Source organism: Oncorhynchus tshawytscha, linkage group LG13 (assembly GCF_018296145.1).
Source record: "Oncorhynchus tshawytscha isolate Ot180627B linkage group LG13, Otsh_v2.0, whole genome shotgun sequence".
Lineage (NCBI taxonomy): Eukaryota > Metazoa > Chordata > Actinopteri > Salmoniformes > Salmonidae > Oncorhynchus > Oncorhynchus tshawytscha.
Genome location: NC_056441.1, coordinates 5,092,427 through 5,109,064, shown reverse-complemented (window position 1 = coordinate 5,109,064; position 16,638 = coordinate 5,092,427). Strand labels below are relative to the sequence as shown.

At 43.3% G+C, this 16,638-nt stretch overlaps 1 protein-coding gene across 1 annotated transcript in view; it reads left to right on the top strand.

Moving 5' to 3' along the window:
• The first annotated feature begins 6,461 nt into the window (after positions 1–6,461).
• Positions 6,462–16,638, top strand: part of LOC112241744 (FH1/FH2 domain-containing protein 3) — a 185,859-nt gene continuing 175,682 nt past the window's right edge. The window contains 1 exon segment of the mRNA XM_042295070.1: positions 6,462–6,892. Coding sequence (XP_042151004.1) covers positions 6,728–6,892 — 165 coding nt within the window. The 5' untranslated portion in view covers positions 6,462–6,727.

Here is a 16,638-nt window from a genome sequence, read left to right as displayed (position 1 = left end):
TTCACACTTGTCAATGTTCATATTTGAGAGATACAATAATTATTATACTTATCAATGTTGTGGATGAGCGCATTGTTTGTTTGTTCTGTTCCTCTCTCTCCTTCTCTGTAGCTTCTGGGTATGCTGGAAAAGGACCCGAGCTAAGGGAATTGGGTTGGCTTTATAGTGCCTGTCCCAAATGGCTCATTAATGCATATGGGCATATTGAAAGATATTGTCAGTAATGATGTAATGTTGTAAATGTTATGTTGTGATATTGTTTAAAACCGTGTTGCAATGTATATCCTTTAGTATGTTTAGTTCATGGAAAATGTAGGTTTGTATTGTTAATTGATTAATTAATTAGGGTTAATTGTTCTGAGGGGAGGGGCTAGCCCTACAAAAGGAGCCTCTCTCCAGTCTCTAAGGGGATTTTTTGGATTGAGCTGTGGATGGGGCAGCATTGTTGTTAAGCTGTCCCATAAGGTAGACGTTGATGGCAGTACTGTTATTTTCTGTTCCGGAATCACTTGTAAATAAACACCTTTGCACAGAAGAACTTTTGCGGTTCCGCCATCTTTTTATTTTTATAGAGGTTAGGTTATCCAGTTTAGCCATCTGGCCTACTCTACGTGACATCGTCTATGGTGGTGTTGGTTCATGGTGTTGGTCTATGGTGGTGTTGGTCCATGGTGGTGTTGGTCCATGGTGTTGGTCTATGGTGGTGTTGGTCTATGGTGTTGGTCCATGGTGGTGTTGGTCTACGGCTCCTCCGTTGTGGAACAGCTTGCCCTGTCAAAAGGGGGCAGACACCATGAAGGATTTAAATCACTTTTAAAGCCTACCTTTTAAACCGGGCTTTAAATTTTTTATTTTTTTTTGCTTTCTATGTTCTTGTATTATTGTTTTAATGTAATGTGTTATTGTTTTAATGTAATGTGTTATTGTTTTAATGTAATGTGTGTTGTTTTAATGTAATGTGTGATTGTTTTAATGTAATGTGTGTTGTTTTAATGTAATGTGTGTTGTTTTAATGTAATGTGTGATTGTTTTAATGTAATGTGTGTTGTTTTAATGTAATGTGTTATTGTTTTAATGTAATGTGTATTGTTTAAATGTAATGTGTATTGGTTTTAATGTAATGTAATGTGTGTTGCTAAATGCACTTTAAATAAACTTTAATTTGATATTGTGGAAAACACTTTGAATTAGGTCTAGAATCCTATCTGAGTGGAACCCGAAGACACCTGGTATTGTACGTTGCCAGTGGTCTAAATGGGACCATACTGAATGCTGTTTATATTGATATCCCTACTGAATGCGGTTTACATTGATATCCATACTGAATGCTGTTTACATTGATATCCATACTGAATGCGGTTTACATTGATATCCATACTGAATGCTGTCTACATTGATATCCATACTGTTTACATTGATATGCATACTGAATGCTGTCTACATTGATATCCATACTGTTTACATTGATATGCATACTGAATGCTGTTTACATTGATATCCATACTGTTTACATTGATATGCATACTGAATGCTGTTTACATTGATATCCATGCTGTTTACATTGCTATCCATACTGTTTACATTGATATCCATACTGTTTACATTGATATCCATACTGTTTACATTGATATCCGTACTGAATGCTGTTTACATCAAATCAAATTTATTCATATAGCCCTTCGTACATCAGCTGATATCTCAAAGTGCTGTACAGAAACCCAGCCTAAAACCCCAAACAGCAAGCAATGCAGGTGTAGAAGCACGGTGGCTAGGAAAAACTCCCTAGAAAGGCCAAAACCTAGGAAGAAACCTAGAGAGGAACCAGGCTATGTGGGGTGGCCAGTCCTCTTCTGGCTGTGCCGGGTGGAGATTATAGCAGAACATGGCCAAGATGTTCAAATGTTCATAAATGACCAGCATGGTCGAATAATAATAAGGCAGAACAGTTGAAACTGGAGCAGCAGCACGGTCAGGTGGACTGAGGACAGCAAGGAGTCATGTCAGGTAGTCCTGGGGCATGGTCCTAGGACTCAGGTCCTCCGAGAGAGAGAGAAAGAAAGAGAGAATTAGAGAATTAGAGAACGCACACTTAGATTCACACAGGACACCGAATAGGACAGGAGAAGTACTCCAGATATAACAAACTGACTCTAGTCCCCCGACACATAAACAACTGCAGCATAAATACTGGAGGCTGAGACAGGAGGGGTCAGGAGACACTGTGGCCCCATCCGAGGACACCCCCTGACAGAGCCAACCAGGAAGGATATAACCCCACCCACTTTGCCAAAGCACAGCCCCCACACGACTAGAGGGATATCTTCAACCACCAACTTACCATCCTGAGACAAGGCTGAGTATAGCCCACAAAGATATCCGCCATGGCACAACCCAAGGGGGGGCGCCAACCCAGACAGGATGACCACATCGGTGAATCAACCCACTCAGGTGACGCACCCCTTCCAGGGACGGCATGAGAGAGCCCCAGTAAGCCAGTGACTCAGCCCCTGTAATAGGGCTAGAGGCCGAGAATCCCAGTGGAAAGAGGGGAACGGGCCAGGCAGAGACAGCAAAGGCGGTTCGTTGCTCCAGAGCCTTTCCGTTCACCTTCCCACTCCTGGGCCAGACTACACTCAATCATATGACCTACTGAAGAGATAAGTCTTCAGTAAAGACTTAAAGGTTGAGACCGAGTCTGCGTCTCTGACATGGGTAGGCAGACCATTCTATAAAAATGGAGCTCTATAGGAGAAAGCCCTGCCTCCAGCTGTTTGCTTAGAAATTCTAGGGACAATTAGGAGGCCTGCGTCTTGTGACCGTAGCGTACGTGTAGGTATGTACGGCAGGACCAAATCAGAGAGATAGGTAGGAGCAAGCCCATGTAATGCTTTGTAGGTTAGCAGTAAAACCTTGAAATCAGCCCTTGCTTTTTACATTGATATCCATACTGTTTACATTGATATCCATACTGTTTACATTGATATCCATACTGAATGCTGTTTACATTGATATCCATACTGTTTACATTGATATCCATACTGTTCACATTGATATCCATGCTGTTTACATTGATATCCATACTGTTTACATTGATATCCATACTGTTTACATTGATATCCATACTGAATGCTGTTTACATTGATATCCATACTGTTTACATTGATATCCATACTGAATGCTGTCTACATTGAGATCCATGCTGTTTACATTGATATGCATACTGAATGCTGTTTACATTGATATCCATGCTGTTTACATTGATATGCATACTGAATGCTGTCTACATTGATATCCATGCTGTTTACATTGCTATCCATACTGTTTACATTGATATGCATACTGAATGCTGTTTATATTGATATCCCTACTGAATGCTGTTTACATTGATATCCATACTGAATGCTGTTTACATTGATACCAATACTGAATGCTGTTTACATTGATATCCATACTGTTTACATTGATATCCATACTGTTTACATTGATATCCATACTGAATGCTGTTTACATTGATATCCATACTGTTTACATTGATATCCATACTGTTTACATTGATATCCATACTGAATGCTGTTTACATTGATATCCATACTGTTTACATTGATATCCATACTGTTTATATTGATATCCATACTGAATGCTGTTTACATTGATACCCATACTGTTTACATTGATATCCATACTGTTTACATTGATATCCATACTGTTTACATTGATATCCATACTGAATGCTGTTTACATTGATATCCATACTGTTTACATTGATAGCCATACTGTTTACATTGATATCCATACTGTTTACATTGCTATCCATGCTGTTTACATTGATATCCATACTATGTACATTGATATCCATACTGTTTACATTGATATCCATGCTGTTTACATTGATATCCATGCTGTTTACATTGATATCCATACTGTTTACATTGATATACATACTGTTTACATTGATATCCATAGTGTTTACATTGATATCCATGCTGTTTACATTGATATCCATAGTGTCTACATTGATATCCATGCTGTTTACATTGATATCCATACTGTTTACGGTGATATCCATAATGTTTACATTGATATCCATGCTGTTTACATTGATATCCGTACTGTTTACATTGACATCCGTACTGTTTACATTGATATCCATACTGTTTACATTGATATCCATACTGTTTACATTGATATCCATGATGTTTACATTGATACCCATGATGTTTACATTGATATCCATGCTGTTTACATTGATATCCATGATGTTTACATTGATATCCATACTGTTTACATTGATATCCATAATGTTTACATTGATATCCATGATGTTTACATTGATATCCATGATGTTTACATTGATATCCATGCTGTTTACATTGATATCCATGCTGTTTACATTGATACCCATAGTTTTTGCATTGATATCCATACTGTTTACATTGATATCCATACTGAATGCTGTTTACATCGATATCCATACTGTTTACATTGATATCCATACTGTTTACATTGATATCCATACTGAATGCTGTTTACATCGATATCCATACTGTTTACATTGATATCCATAATGAATGCTGTTTACATCGATATCCATACTGTTTACATTGATATCCATATGGTTTACATTGATATCCATACTGAATGATGCAGTTAAGGGACCTAAATATTTCATTTAATTTAAGGAGGAAATTTGCCTTAAAATGTTTATTTTGTGCAACTGACTTAAAGTTATAGGAAACTTTATCTTCCGATGTTTTATGCAACCGGGTTCCTGGTGCGGGATGAGCAGTACATTTACAACTGGGTTCCTGGTGTGGGATGAGCAGTACATTTACAACCGGGTTCCTGGTGCAGGATGAGCAGTACATTTACAACCGGGTTCCTGGTGCGGGATGAGCAGTACATTTACAACCGGGTTCCTGGTGCGGGATGAGCAGTACATTTACAACCGGGTTCCTGGTGCGGGATGAGCAGTACATTTACAACCGGGTTCCTGGTGCGGGATGAGCAGTACATTTACAACCGGGTTCCTGGTGCGGGATGAGCAGTACATTTACAACCGGATTCCTGGTGCGGGATGAGCAGTACATTTACAACCGGGTTCCTGGTGCGGGATGAGCAGTACATTTACAACCGGGTTCCTGGTGCGGGATGAGCAGTACATTTACAACCGGGTTCCTGGTGCGGGATGAGCAGTACATTTACAACCGGGTTCCTGGTGCGGGATGAGCAGTACATTTACAACCGGGTTCCTGGTGCGGGATGAGCAGTACATTTACAACCGGGTTCCTGGTGCGGGATGAGCAGTACATTTACAACCGGGTTCCTGGTGCGGGATGAGCAGTACATTTACAACCGAGTTCCTGGTGCGGGATGAGCAGTACATTTACAACCGGGTTCCTGGTGCGGGATGAGCAGTACATTTACAACCGGGTTCCTGGTGCGGGATGAGCAGTACATTTACAACCGGGTTCCTGGTGCGGGATGAGCAGTACATTTACAAGCGGGTTCCTGGTGCGGGATGAGCAGTACATTTACAGCTGCCGACTCCTTGAAGTAGAAATCTTCATCCAAATCGATGTTAGTGGTCTTTGTTCTGATGTCCAGAATGTTTTTCGTTCGTACGAAATGATGGTGGCAATATTATGCACAACAAAAGTTGAGATCAGCGTAAAAAAAAAACCCACACAGAATTGGTCAGGAACCCGTAAGATGGCAGCTATCCACCTCTGCAGCACCATCCTGGATACCCCTGAGCCCAGGTTTAATATATTTTCACTACTTAGTTAACATACTTCTCACACTTCTTGAAAACTGTAAGCACCTTCCTTTGAAGGGCCTTGGCTTCGACGTAAATAGACTACCTCATTGTTTGTTAGATTGGATTAGAGCAGTGCACTTCTTCGGTTCTGATGCATGATCAACAGTATACCAGAAGAGGTCGCAATTTGCTTTGAAATCAGACGTAGTCCTCACTGTTGCGCTAATGCCGAAGGGAGAAGGGGGGTCGCAGGGGGATGGATTTGCTCTCCCTCTAGACGACATATCGGCTGACCCATACAGACTAAGCTCTCTCTCAATTCAATTCACTATCCTTCGCTCTCAATTCAATTACATGTGTTTTCATTGCCAAAGCAAGTGAAATAGATAATAAACAAAAGTGAAATAAACAATACAAAATGAACAGTAAACATTACACTCACAAAAGTTCCAAAAGAATAAAGACATTTCACATCTCATATTATGTCTATATACAGTGTTGTAACGATGTGCAAATAGTTAAAGTCCAAAATGGGAAAAAATAAACATAAATATAGGTTGTATTTACAATGGTGTTTGTTATTCGCTGGTTGTCTCTCTCTCTCTCTCCAGCACCTTGCCAGCCTCTCGTGTCATTGGCCACCTGCTGTGAGCCAGCAGCGACTCCACAGTGACACCGTCACAGGACAGAGTAACAGGACAAATCGGTTCTCCCTATAGACCGCACTAACCAACCAGCGAACCAAAACAGTTTCTTATACCGGTCCAACCAGACTTCACGAGAAGTCACCCACACGAAGTCTGATTATAGTAGCCAACCAGAGAGCTGATCAAACTTGGCAACCTGCTGTTTTTTTTGTTTGTTGTTAACGGCAGCAGGAGAGACAGTGCTCCTTGCTAGGCGACGGGTCTAATCATTAACCTCGGTTAGTTTCCCCCTCATCGGAGGAGCCTCTTGGATGGATATATCATGGCTACGTTTGTCTGCAGGGTTCAGTTCTTAGACGATACCGATCCATTCAACAGCACCAATTTCCCGGAGCCGACCCGACCACCGCACTACACGTTCCGAGAAGATATCCCTCTTATCAATCAGATAGCAGGAGTCCACCGGCTACTTAGAGCCCCGCATAAGGTTTGCAACGTTTTAATTTTGCCACACCTATTTTATTCTGGATTAATGCATTTCAATGTTCTTTTTGTTTATTCATATATAAACTTGGCAATGTCGTGTCAGTCACAAACTTTACCTGGTGGGCTATTTTTTTAAAAAGATCAACCGCGAACGCAGTTTGATTTTGCAGAAAGACAAGGATAATTGCGTGGCTGCAAGCATATTTGGTGCAACACACTCACCGATGTCAAAGACACTCAATAGTATTTGTTTGTCTATATTTGTCTCTCTCTCTCTCTCTCTCTCTCGGTTTTTCTCCACGTATATCACCACCGCAGCATATTTAGCTGCAGACTGTGGTTTATCGTATTCCTGCATGACTAGTCGCCGGGTGGGTTTTCTATTCGTGTGTCACAGCGACAGGTGGGCGCGAGGCTTTAGTTTCGTTCAGCCAGCCCGATATAACCGGATGAACGCGCGCTCCGACCCATTCATTAAAAAATACTAAATAACATTGAGGGTCACGGGAAGAGTGATGTGGAGTCGGTATCTAAAGCACTCATATAGGTGTTTGAGATTATGCAAACCCTTGCTAGAATGTTGTGTGTGTGTGTGTGTGTGTGTGTGTGTGTCTCGGTGCGTGTGACACACACACACACACACACACAGGGAGAGAGAGGGACATATCACACCACACATGTCCAATACATCAGAATGGTTTTCCAGACCAGAAGTAATTCCGCAGTGAGGCCATCTTTAAAGGCCACAAAACAAATGTCAGATGTCCCTGAGAGTATGGCACAGACATCCTGATGACCTACTGTAGTCTGCAGATGGATGATGCATTGCCTCGTTGTTTGTGTTTGTAGTGTTTTTAATTGAGTTATTAAGAATCGGGATTCCAGTCCATTTTGAACAGCAAGTCATACGCTCTTAGAAGTGCTATCTAGAACCTAAACGTGTTCTTCAGCTGTTTGCATAGGAGAACACTTTTTGGAATAACTATTTTGAGTTCCAGATAGAACCCTTGTCAGTTCCATGTAGAACCCTTTCCACAGAGGGTCTACCAGGAAGCAAAAAGGTTCTCCTAGGGGACAACTGAAGAACCCCCTTTTGGAACCCTTTTTTTCTGAGAGTGTAGAATTCCATAGACCCTGGTCTAAAGTAGTGCACTACTACCCTATAGGTCCTGGTCTAAAGTAGTGCACCACTACCCTATAGACCCTGGTCTAAAGTAGTGCCTTACTACCCTATAGACCCTGGTCTAAAGTAGTGAACCACTACTACCCTATAGACCCTGGTCTAAAATGTAGTGAACCACTACTACCCTATAGACCCTGGTCTAAAGTAGTGCCTTACTACCCTATAGACCCTGGTCTAAAGTAGTGAACCACTACTACCCTATAGACCCTGGTCTAAAGTAGTGCCTTACTACCCTATAGACCCTGGTCTAAAGTAGTGCACTACTACCCTATAGACCCTGGTCTAAAGTAGTTCACTACTACCCTATAGACCCTGGTCTAAAGTAGTGCCTTACTACCCTATAGACCCTGGTCTAAAGTAGTGCCCTACTACCCTATAGACCCTGGTCTAAAGTAGTGCACTACTACCCTATAGACCCTGGTCTAAAGTAGTGCACTACTACCCTATAGACCCTGGTCTAAAGTAGTGCACCACTACCCTATAGACCCTGGTCTAAAGTAGTGCACTACTACCCTATAGACCCTGGTCTAAAGTAGCACATTACTACCCTATAGACCCTGGTCTAAAGTAGTGCACTACTACCCTATAGACCCTGGTCTAAAGTAGTGAACTACTACCCTATAGACCCTGGTCTAAAGTAGTGCACTACTACCCTATAGACCCTGGTCTAAAGTAGCACATTACTACCCTATAGACCCTGGTCTAAAGTAGTGCACTACTACCCTATGGACCCTGGTCTAAAGTAGTGAACTACTACCCTATAGACCCTGGTCTAAAGTAGCACATTACTACCCTTTAGACCCTGGTCTAAAGTAGTGAACTACTACCCTATAGACCCTGGTCTAAAGTAGTGCACTACTACCCTATAGACCCTGGTCTAAAGTAGTGCACTACTACCCTATAGATCCTGGTCTAAAGTAGTGAACTACTACCCTATAGACCCTGGTCTAAAGTAGCACATTACTACCCTTTAGACCCTGGTCTAAAGTAGTGAACTACTACCCTATAGACCCTGGTCTAAAGTAGTGAACTACTACCCTATAGACCCTGGTCTAATGTAGTGAACTACTACCCTATAGACCCTGGTCTAAAGTAGTGCACTACTACGCTATAGACCCTGGTCTAAAGTAGCACATTACTACCCTATAGGTCCTGGTCTAAAGTAGTGCCCTACTACCCTATAGGTCCTGGTCTAAAGTAGTGCCCTACTACCCTATAGACCCTGGTCTAAAGTAGCACATTACTACCCTATAGACCCTGGTCTAAAGTAGTGCCCTACTACCCTATAGAACCTGGTCTAAAGTAGTGCACTACTACCCTATGGACCCTGGTCTAAAGTAGTGAACTACTACCCTATAGACCCTGGTCTAAAGTAGCACATTACTACCCTTTAGACCCTGGTCTAAAGTAGTGAACTACTACCCTATAGACCCTGGTCTAAAGTAGTGCACTACTACCCTATAGACCCTGGTCTAAAGTAGTGCACTACTACCCTATAGATCCTGGTCTAAAGTAGTGAACTACTACCCTATAGACCCTGGTCTAAAGTAGCACATTACTACCCTTTAGACCCTGGTCTAAAGTAGTGAACTACTACCCTATAGACCCTGGTCTAAAAGTACTACCCTATAGACCCTGGAACTACTACCCTATAGACCCTGGTCTAAAGTAGTGCCCTACTACCCTATAGACCCTGGTCTAAAGTGAACTACTACCCTATAGACCCTGGTCTAAAGTAGTGCACTACTACCCTATAGACCCTGGTCTAAAGTAGCACATTACTGCCCTACTACCCTATAGACCCTGGTCTAAAGTAGTGCCCTACTACCCTATAGACCCTGGTACTATATAGACCCTGGTCTAAAGTAGTGCACACTACTACCCTAAAGTAGCACTACTACCCTATAGACCCTGGTCTAAAGTAGCACACTACTACCCTATAACCCTGGTCTAAAGTAGTGCCCTACTACCCTATAGACCCTGGTCTAAAGTAGTGCACTACTACCCTATAGACCCTGGTCTAAAGTAGTTCACTACTACCCTATAGACCCTGGTCTAAAGTAGTGCACTACTACCCTATAGACCCTGGTCTAAAGTAGTGCCTTACCCTGGTCTAAAGTAGTGCCTTACCCTACCCTATAGACCCCCTGGACCCTGGTCTAAAGTAGTGAACCACTACTACCCTATAGACCCTGGTCTAAAGTAGTGCCACTACTACCCTATAGACCCTGGTCTAAAGTAGTGCACTACTACCCTATAGACCCTGGTCTAAAGTAGTGTCTACCCTATAGACCCTGGTCTAAAGTAGTGCACTACTACCCTATAGACCCTGGTCTAAAGTAGTTCACTACTACCCTATAGACCCTGGTCTAAAGTAGTGCCTTACTACCCTATAGACCCTGGTCTAAAGTAGTGCCCTATTACCCTATAGACCCTGGTCTAAAGTAGTGCACTACTACCCTATAGACCCAGGTCTAAAGTAGTGACCCTGGTCTAAAGTAGTGCCTACTACCCTATAGACCCTGGTCTAAAGTAGTGCACTACTACCCTATAGACCCTGGTCTAAAGTAGTGCACCACTACCCTATAGACCCTGGTCTAAAGTAGTGCACTACTACCCTATAGACCCTGGTCTCTAAAGTAGCACATTACTACCCTATAGACCTGGTCTGGCACTACTACCCTATAACCCTGGTCTAGTGCACTACTACCCTATAGGTCCTGGTCTAAAGTAGTGCACCACTACCCTATAGACCCTGGTCTAAAGTAGTCACTACCCTATAGACCCTGGTCTAAAGTAGTGCACTACTACCCTATAGACCCTGGTCTAAAGTAGTGCACTACTACCCTATAGACCCTGGTCTAAAAGTGCACATTACTACCCTATAGACTACCCTATAGACCCTGGTCTAAAGTAGTGAACCACTACTACCCTATAGACCCTGGTCTAAAGTAGTGAACCACTACTACCCTATAGACCCTGGTCTAAAGTAGTGCCTTACTACCCTATAGACCCTGGTCTAAAGTAGTGAACCACTACTACCCTATAGACCCTGGTCTAAAGTAGTGCCTTACTACCCTATAGACCCTGGTCTAAAGTAGTGCACTACTACCCTATAGACCCTGGTCTAAAGTAGTTCACTACTACCCTATAGACCCTGGTCTAAAGTAGTGCCTTACTACCCTATAGACCCTGGTCTAAAGTAGTGCCCTACTACCCTATAGACCCTGGTCTAAAGTAGTGTACTACTACCCTATAGACCCTGGTCTAAAGTAGTGCCCTACTACCCTATAGACCCTGGTCTAAAGTAGTGCACTACTACCCTATAGACCCTGGTCTAAAGTAGTGCACCACTACCCTATAGACCCTGGTCTAAAGTAGTGCACTACTACCCTATAGACCCTGGTCCTGGTCTAAATTACTACCCTATAGACCCTGGTCTAAAGTAGTGCACTACTACCCTATAGACCCTGGTCTAAAGTAGTGCACCTATAGACTACTACCCTATAGACCCTGGTCTAAAGTAGTGCACCTACTACCCTATAGACTACTACCCTATAGACCCTGGTCTAAAGTAGCACATTACTACCCTATAGACCCTGGTCTAAAGTAGTGCACTACTACCCTATAGACCCTGGTCTAAAGTAGTGCACTACTACCCTATGGACCCTGGTCTAAAGTAGTGAACTACTACCCTATAGACCCTGGTCTAAAGTAGCACATTACTACCCTTTAGACCCTGGTCTAAAGTAGTGAACTACCACCCTATAGACCCTGGTCTAAAGTAGTGCACTACTACCCTATAGACCCTGGTCTAAAGTAGTAAACTACTACCCTATAGACCCTGGTCTAAAGTAGCACATTACTACCCTATAGGGCCTGGTCTAAAGTAGTGAACTACTACCCTATAGACCCTGGTCTAAAGTAGTGAACTACTACCCTATAGACCCTGGTCTAAAGTAGTGCACTACTACTCTATAGACCCTGGTCTAAAGTAGTGCACTACTACCCTATAGACCCTGGTCTAAAGTAGTGCACTACTACGCTATAGACCCTGGTCTAAAGTAGCACATTACTACCCTATAGGGCCTGGTCTAAAGTAGTGCCCTACTACCCTATAGAACCTGGTCTAAAGTAGTGCACTACTACCCTATAGACCCTGGTCTAAAGTAGTGCACTACTACGCTATAGACCCTGGTCTAAAGTAGTGCACTACTACGCTATAGACCCTGGTCTAAAGTAGCACACTACTACGCTATAGACCCTGGTCTAAAGTAGTGCACTACTACGCTATAGACCCTGGTCTAAAGTAGCACATTACTACCCTATAGGTCCTGGTCTAAAGTAGTGCCCTACTACCCTATAGGTCCTGGTCTAAAGTAGTGCCCTACTACCCTATAGACCCTGGTCTAAAGTAGCACATTACTACCCTATAGATCCTGGTCTAAAGTAGTGAACTACTACCCTATAGACCCTGGCCTAAAGTAGCACATTACTACCCTTTAGACCCTGGTCTAAAGTAGTGAACTACTACCCTATAGACCCTGGTCTAAAGTAGTGCACTACTACGCTATAGACCCTGGTCTAAAGTAGAACATTACTACCCTATAGGTCCTGGTCTAAAGTAGTGCCCTACTACCCTATAGGTCCTGGTCTAAAGTAGTGCCCTACTACCCTATAGACCCTGGTCTAAAGTAGCACATTACTACCCTATAGACCCTGGTCTAAAGTAGTGCCCTACTACCCTATAGAACCTGGTCTAAAGTAGTGCACTACTACCCTATAGACCCTGGTCTAAAGTAGCACATTACTACCCTATAGACCCTGGTCTAAAGTAGTGCCCTACTACCCTATAGCCCCTGGTCTAAAGTAGTGTCCTACTACCCTATTACCCTGGTCTAAAGTAGCACATTACTACCCTATAGCCCCTGGTCTAAAGTAGTGCACTACTACCCTATAGACCCTGGTCTAAAGTAGCACATTACTACCCTATAGACCCTGGTCTAAAGTAGTGAACTACTACCCTATAGACCCTGGTCTAAAGTAGTGCACTACTACCCTATAGATCCTGGTCTAAAGTAGTGCACTACTGCCCTATAGACCCTGGTCTAAAGTAGTGCATACTACTAGTCCCTATAGATGCCCTCAGGTTATAAACTAGTCTGGTTAGGAACCATAGACCCAGGTTATAAAGTGGTTAGGAACCATGCCCATAGATCAGGTTATAAACTGTGGTTAGGAACCATCACATCAGGTTATAAACTGTCTGGTTAGAACCATAATATCAGGTTATCTGGTTAGGATGCATCACATCAGGTTATAAACTGTCTGGTTAGGAACCATCACATCAGGTTATAAACTGTGGTTAGGAACCATCACATCAGGTTATAAACTGTGGTTAGGAACCATCACATCAGGTTATAAACTGTCTGGTTAGGAACCATCAGGTTATAAACTGTCTGGTTAGGGGCCATCACATCAGGTTATAATTTGTCTGGTTAGGAACCGTCACATCAGGTTATAAACTGTCTGGTTAGGGACCATCACATCAGGTTATAAACTGTTTGGTTAGGAACCATCACATCAGGCTATAAACTGTCTGGTTAGGGACCATCACATCAGGTTATAAACTGTCTGGTTAGGAATCATCACATCAGGTTATAAACTGTCTGGTTAGGGACCATCACATCAGGTTATAAACTGTCTGGTTAGGAACCATCACATCAGGTTATAAACTGTCTGGTTAGGAACCATCACATTAGGTTATAAACTGTCTGGTTAGGGTTCATCACATCAGGTTATAAACTGTCTGGTTAGGGTCCATCACATCAGGATATAAACTGTCTGGTTAGGGACCATCACATCAAGCTATAAACTGTGGTTCGGGACCATCACATCAGGTTATAAACTATGGTTAGGAACTGTCACATCAGGTTATAAACTGTCTGGTTAGGGTCCATCAATCAGGTTATAAACTGTCTGGTTAGGGACCATCACATCAAGCTATAAACTGTGGTTAGGGACCATCACATTAGGTTATACACTGTCTGGTTAGGGTCCATCACATCAGGTTATAAACTGTCTGGTTAGGGACCATCACATCAGGTTATAAACTGTTTGGTTAGGAACCATCACATCAGGTTATAAACTGTCTGGTTAGGGACCATCACATCAGGTTATAAACTGTCTGGTTAGGGACCATCACATCAGGTTATAAACTGTCTGATTAGGAACCATCACATCAGGTTATAAACTGTCTGGTTAGGGACCATCACATCAGGTTATAAACTGTTTGGTTAGGAACCATCACATCAGGTTATAAACTGTCTGGTTAGGGGCCTTCACATCAGGTTATAAACTATGGTTAGGGACCATCACATCAGGTTATAAACTATGGTTAGGGACCATCACATCAGGTTATAAACTGTCTGGTTAGGGGCCATCACATCAGGTTATAAACTGTCTGGTTAGGAACCATCACATCAGGTTATAAACTGTATGGTTAGGAACCATCACATCAGGTTATAAACTGTCTGGTTAGGAATCATCACATCAGGTTATAAACTGTCTGGTTAGGGGCCATCACATCAGGTTATAAACTGTCTGGTTAGGGACCATCACACCAGGTTATAAACTGTCTGGTTAGGAGCCATCACATCAGGTTATAAACTGTCTGGTTAGGAACCATCACATTAGGTTATACACTGTCTGGTTAGGGTCCATCACATCAGGTTATAAACTGTCTGGTTAGGGACCATCACATCAGGTTCTAAACTGGCTGGTTAGGAACCATCACATCAGGTTATAAACTGTCTGGTTAGGGGCCATCACATCAGGTTATAAACTATGGTTAGGGACCATCACATCAGGTTATAAACTGTCTGGTTAGGGGCCATCACATCAGGTTATAAACTGTCTGGTTAGGAACCATCACATCAGGTTATAAACTGTATGGTTAGGAACCATCACATCAGGTTATAAACTGTCTGGTTAGGAATCATCACATCAGGTTATAAACTGTCTGGTTAGGGACCATCACATCAGGTTATAAACTGTCTGGTTAGGAACCATCACATCAGGTTATAAACTGTCTGGTTAGGAACCATCACATTAGGTTATACACTGTCTGGTTAGGGTCCATCACATCAGGTTATAAACTGTCTGGTTAGGGTCCATCACATCAGGTTATAAACTGTCTGGTTAGGGACCATCACATCCGGTTATAAACTGTTTGGTTAGGAACTGTCATATTACTGTCATATTGGTATCATAGCAACATCTGTCTGGTTTAGTAGGGATCCCATGGATCAGAGGGATCTTTTCTCTCTCTCTCTCTCTCTCTCTCTCTCTCTCTCTCTCTCTCTCTCTCTCTCTCTCTCTCTCTCTCTCTCTCTCTCTCTCTCCTCTCTTCCCCTCTCTCTCTCCCCCTCTCTCTCTCTCTGTTTGTCCTCCTCCTAACATGTCATTATGAGACTGATGGCCGTGCGTTCTGATTGGCTGTTGCGCTGAGATCTGTAACATGTAAAATATAGCCTAGTGTCCCAGAATGCCTGTGGGTTAGGGCTGGAGCCTCACAATACTTTGTTCTCCTTCTCTTTGGCTCTCTGTGGTTTTTACTGCCTGATGATCACTTCTTCCTCTGTCTCCCTGGTTCTGTTGGAGTCTCAGACGAAACACTACTCACTAGCATCCACCGTGACAGAGTAAACTCAAATCTAACCCACAGAATGGTCTGAAAGTGTGTGTGTGTGTGTGTGATTGGGTGTGTGTGTACGTGTGCATTCCACGTTCGTTTGTCTCTTGCTCTGTCTTTTTTTTGGTGTGCGTTTAGGTCTGTGTCCACATGGTCACGTGTTTACATTTGTTTGAGTGTTTTTTTTTAGCAGGTAAGTCTGGAATCGAACCAAAGACAACGTGATACGTACAACTAAACTAACCCTGAAACGCAAATCTAATCCCTGGCCAATCCCTTTGTCCTCCAGACAGGCAGGCAGGCAGACGGACAGGCAGGCAGACGGACAGGCAGGGCAGACAGACAGGCAGACAGACAGGCAGGCAGACGGACAGGCAGGGCAGACAGACAGGCAGGCAGACAGATGGGCAGGCAGACAGACAGGCAGGCAGACGGACAGACGGACAGACAGACAGACAGACAGATAGACAGACAGGCAGACGAACAGGCAGGCAGACGGACAGGCAGACAGACAGGCAGACAGACAGGAAGGGCAGACAGACAGACAGACAGACAGGCAGGCAGACGGACAGGCAGGCAGACGGACAGGCAGGGCAGACAGACAGGCAGGCAGACAGACAGGCAGGCAGGCAGACGGACAGGCAGGCAGACGGACAGGCAGGCAGACGGACAGGCAGGCAGACGGACAGGCAGGCAGACAGACAGACAGGCAGGCAGACAGGCAGACAGACAGGCAGACAGGCAGAGAGACAGGCAGACAGACAGACAGACAGGCAGACAGACAGGCAGACAGACAGACAGGCAGGCAGCAGGGAAGCCGAGAGGTATACGAGTAGCTTAAAGCTTGAAGACTCCTTGTCCTCTCCTGTGT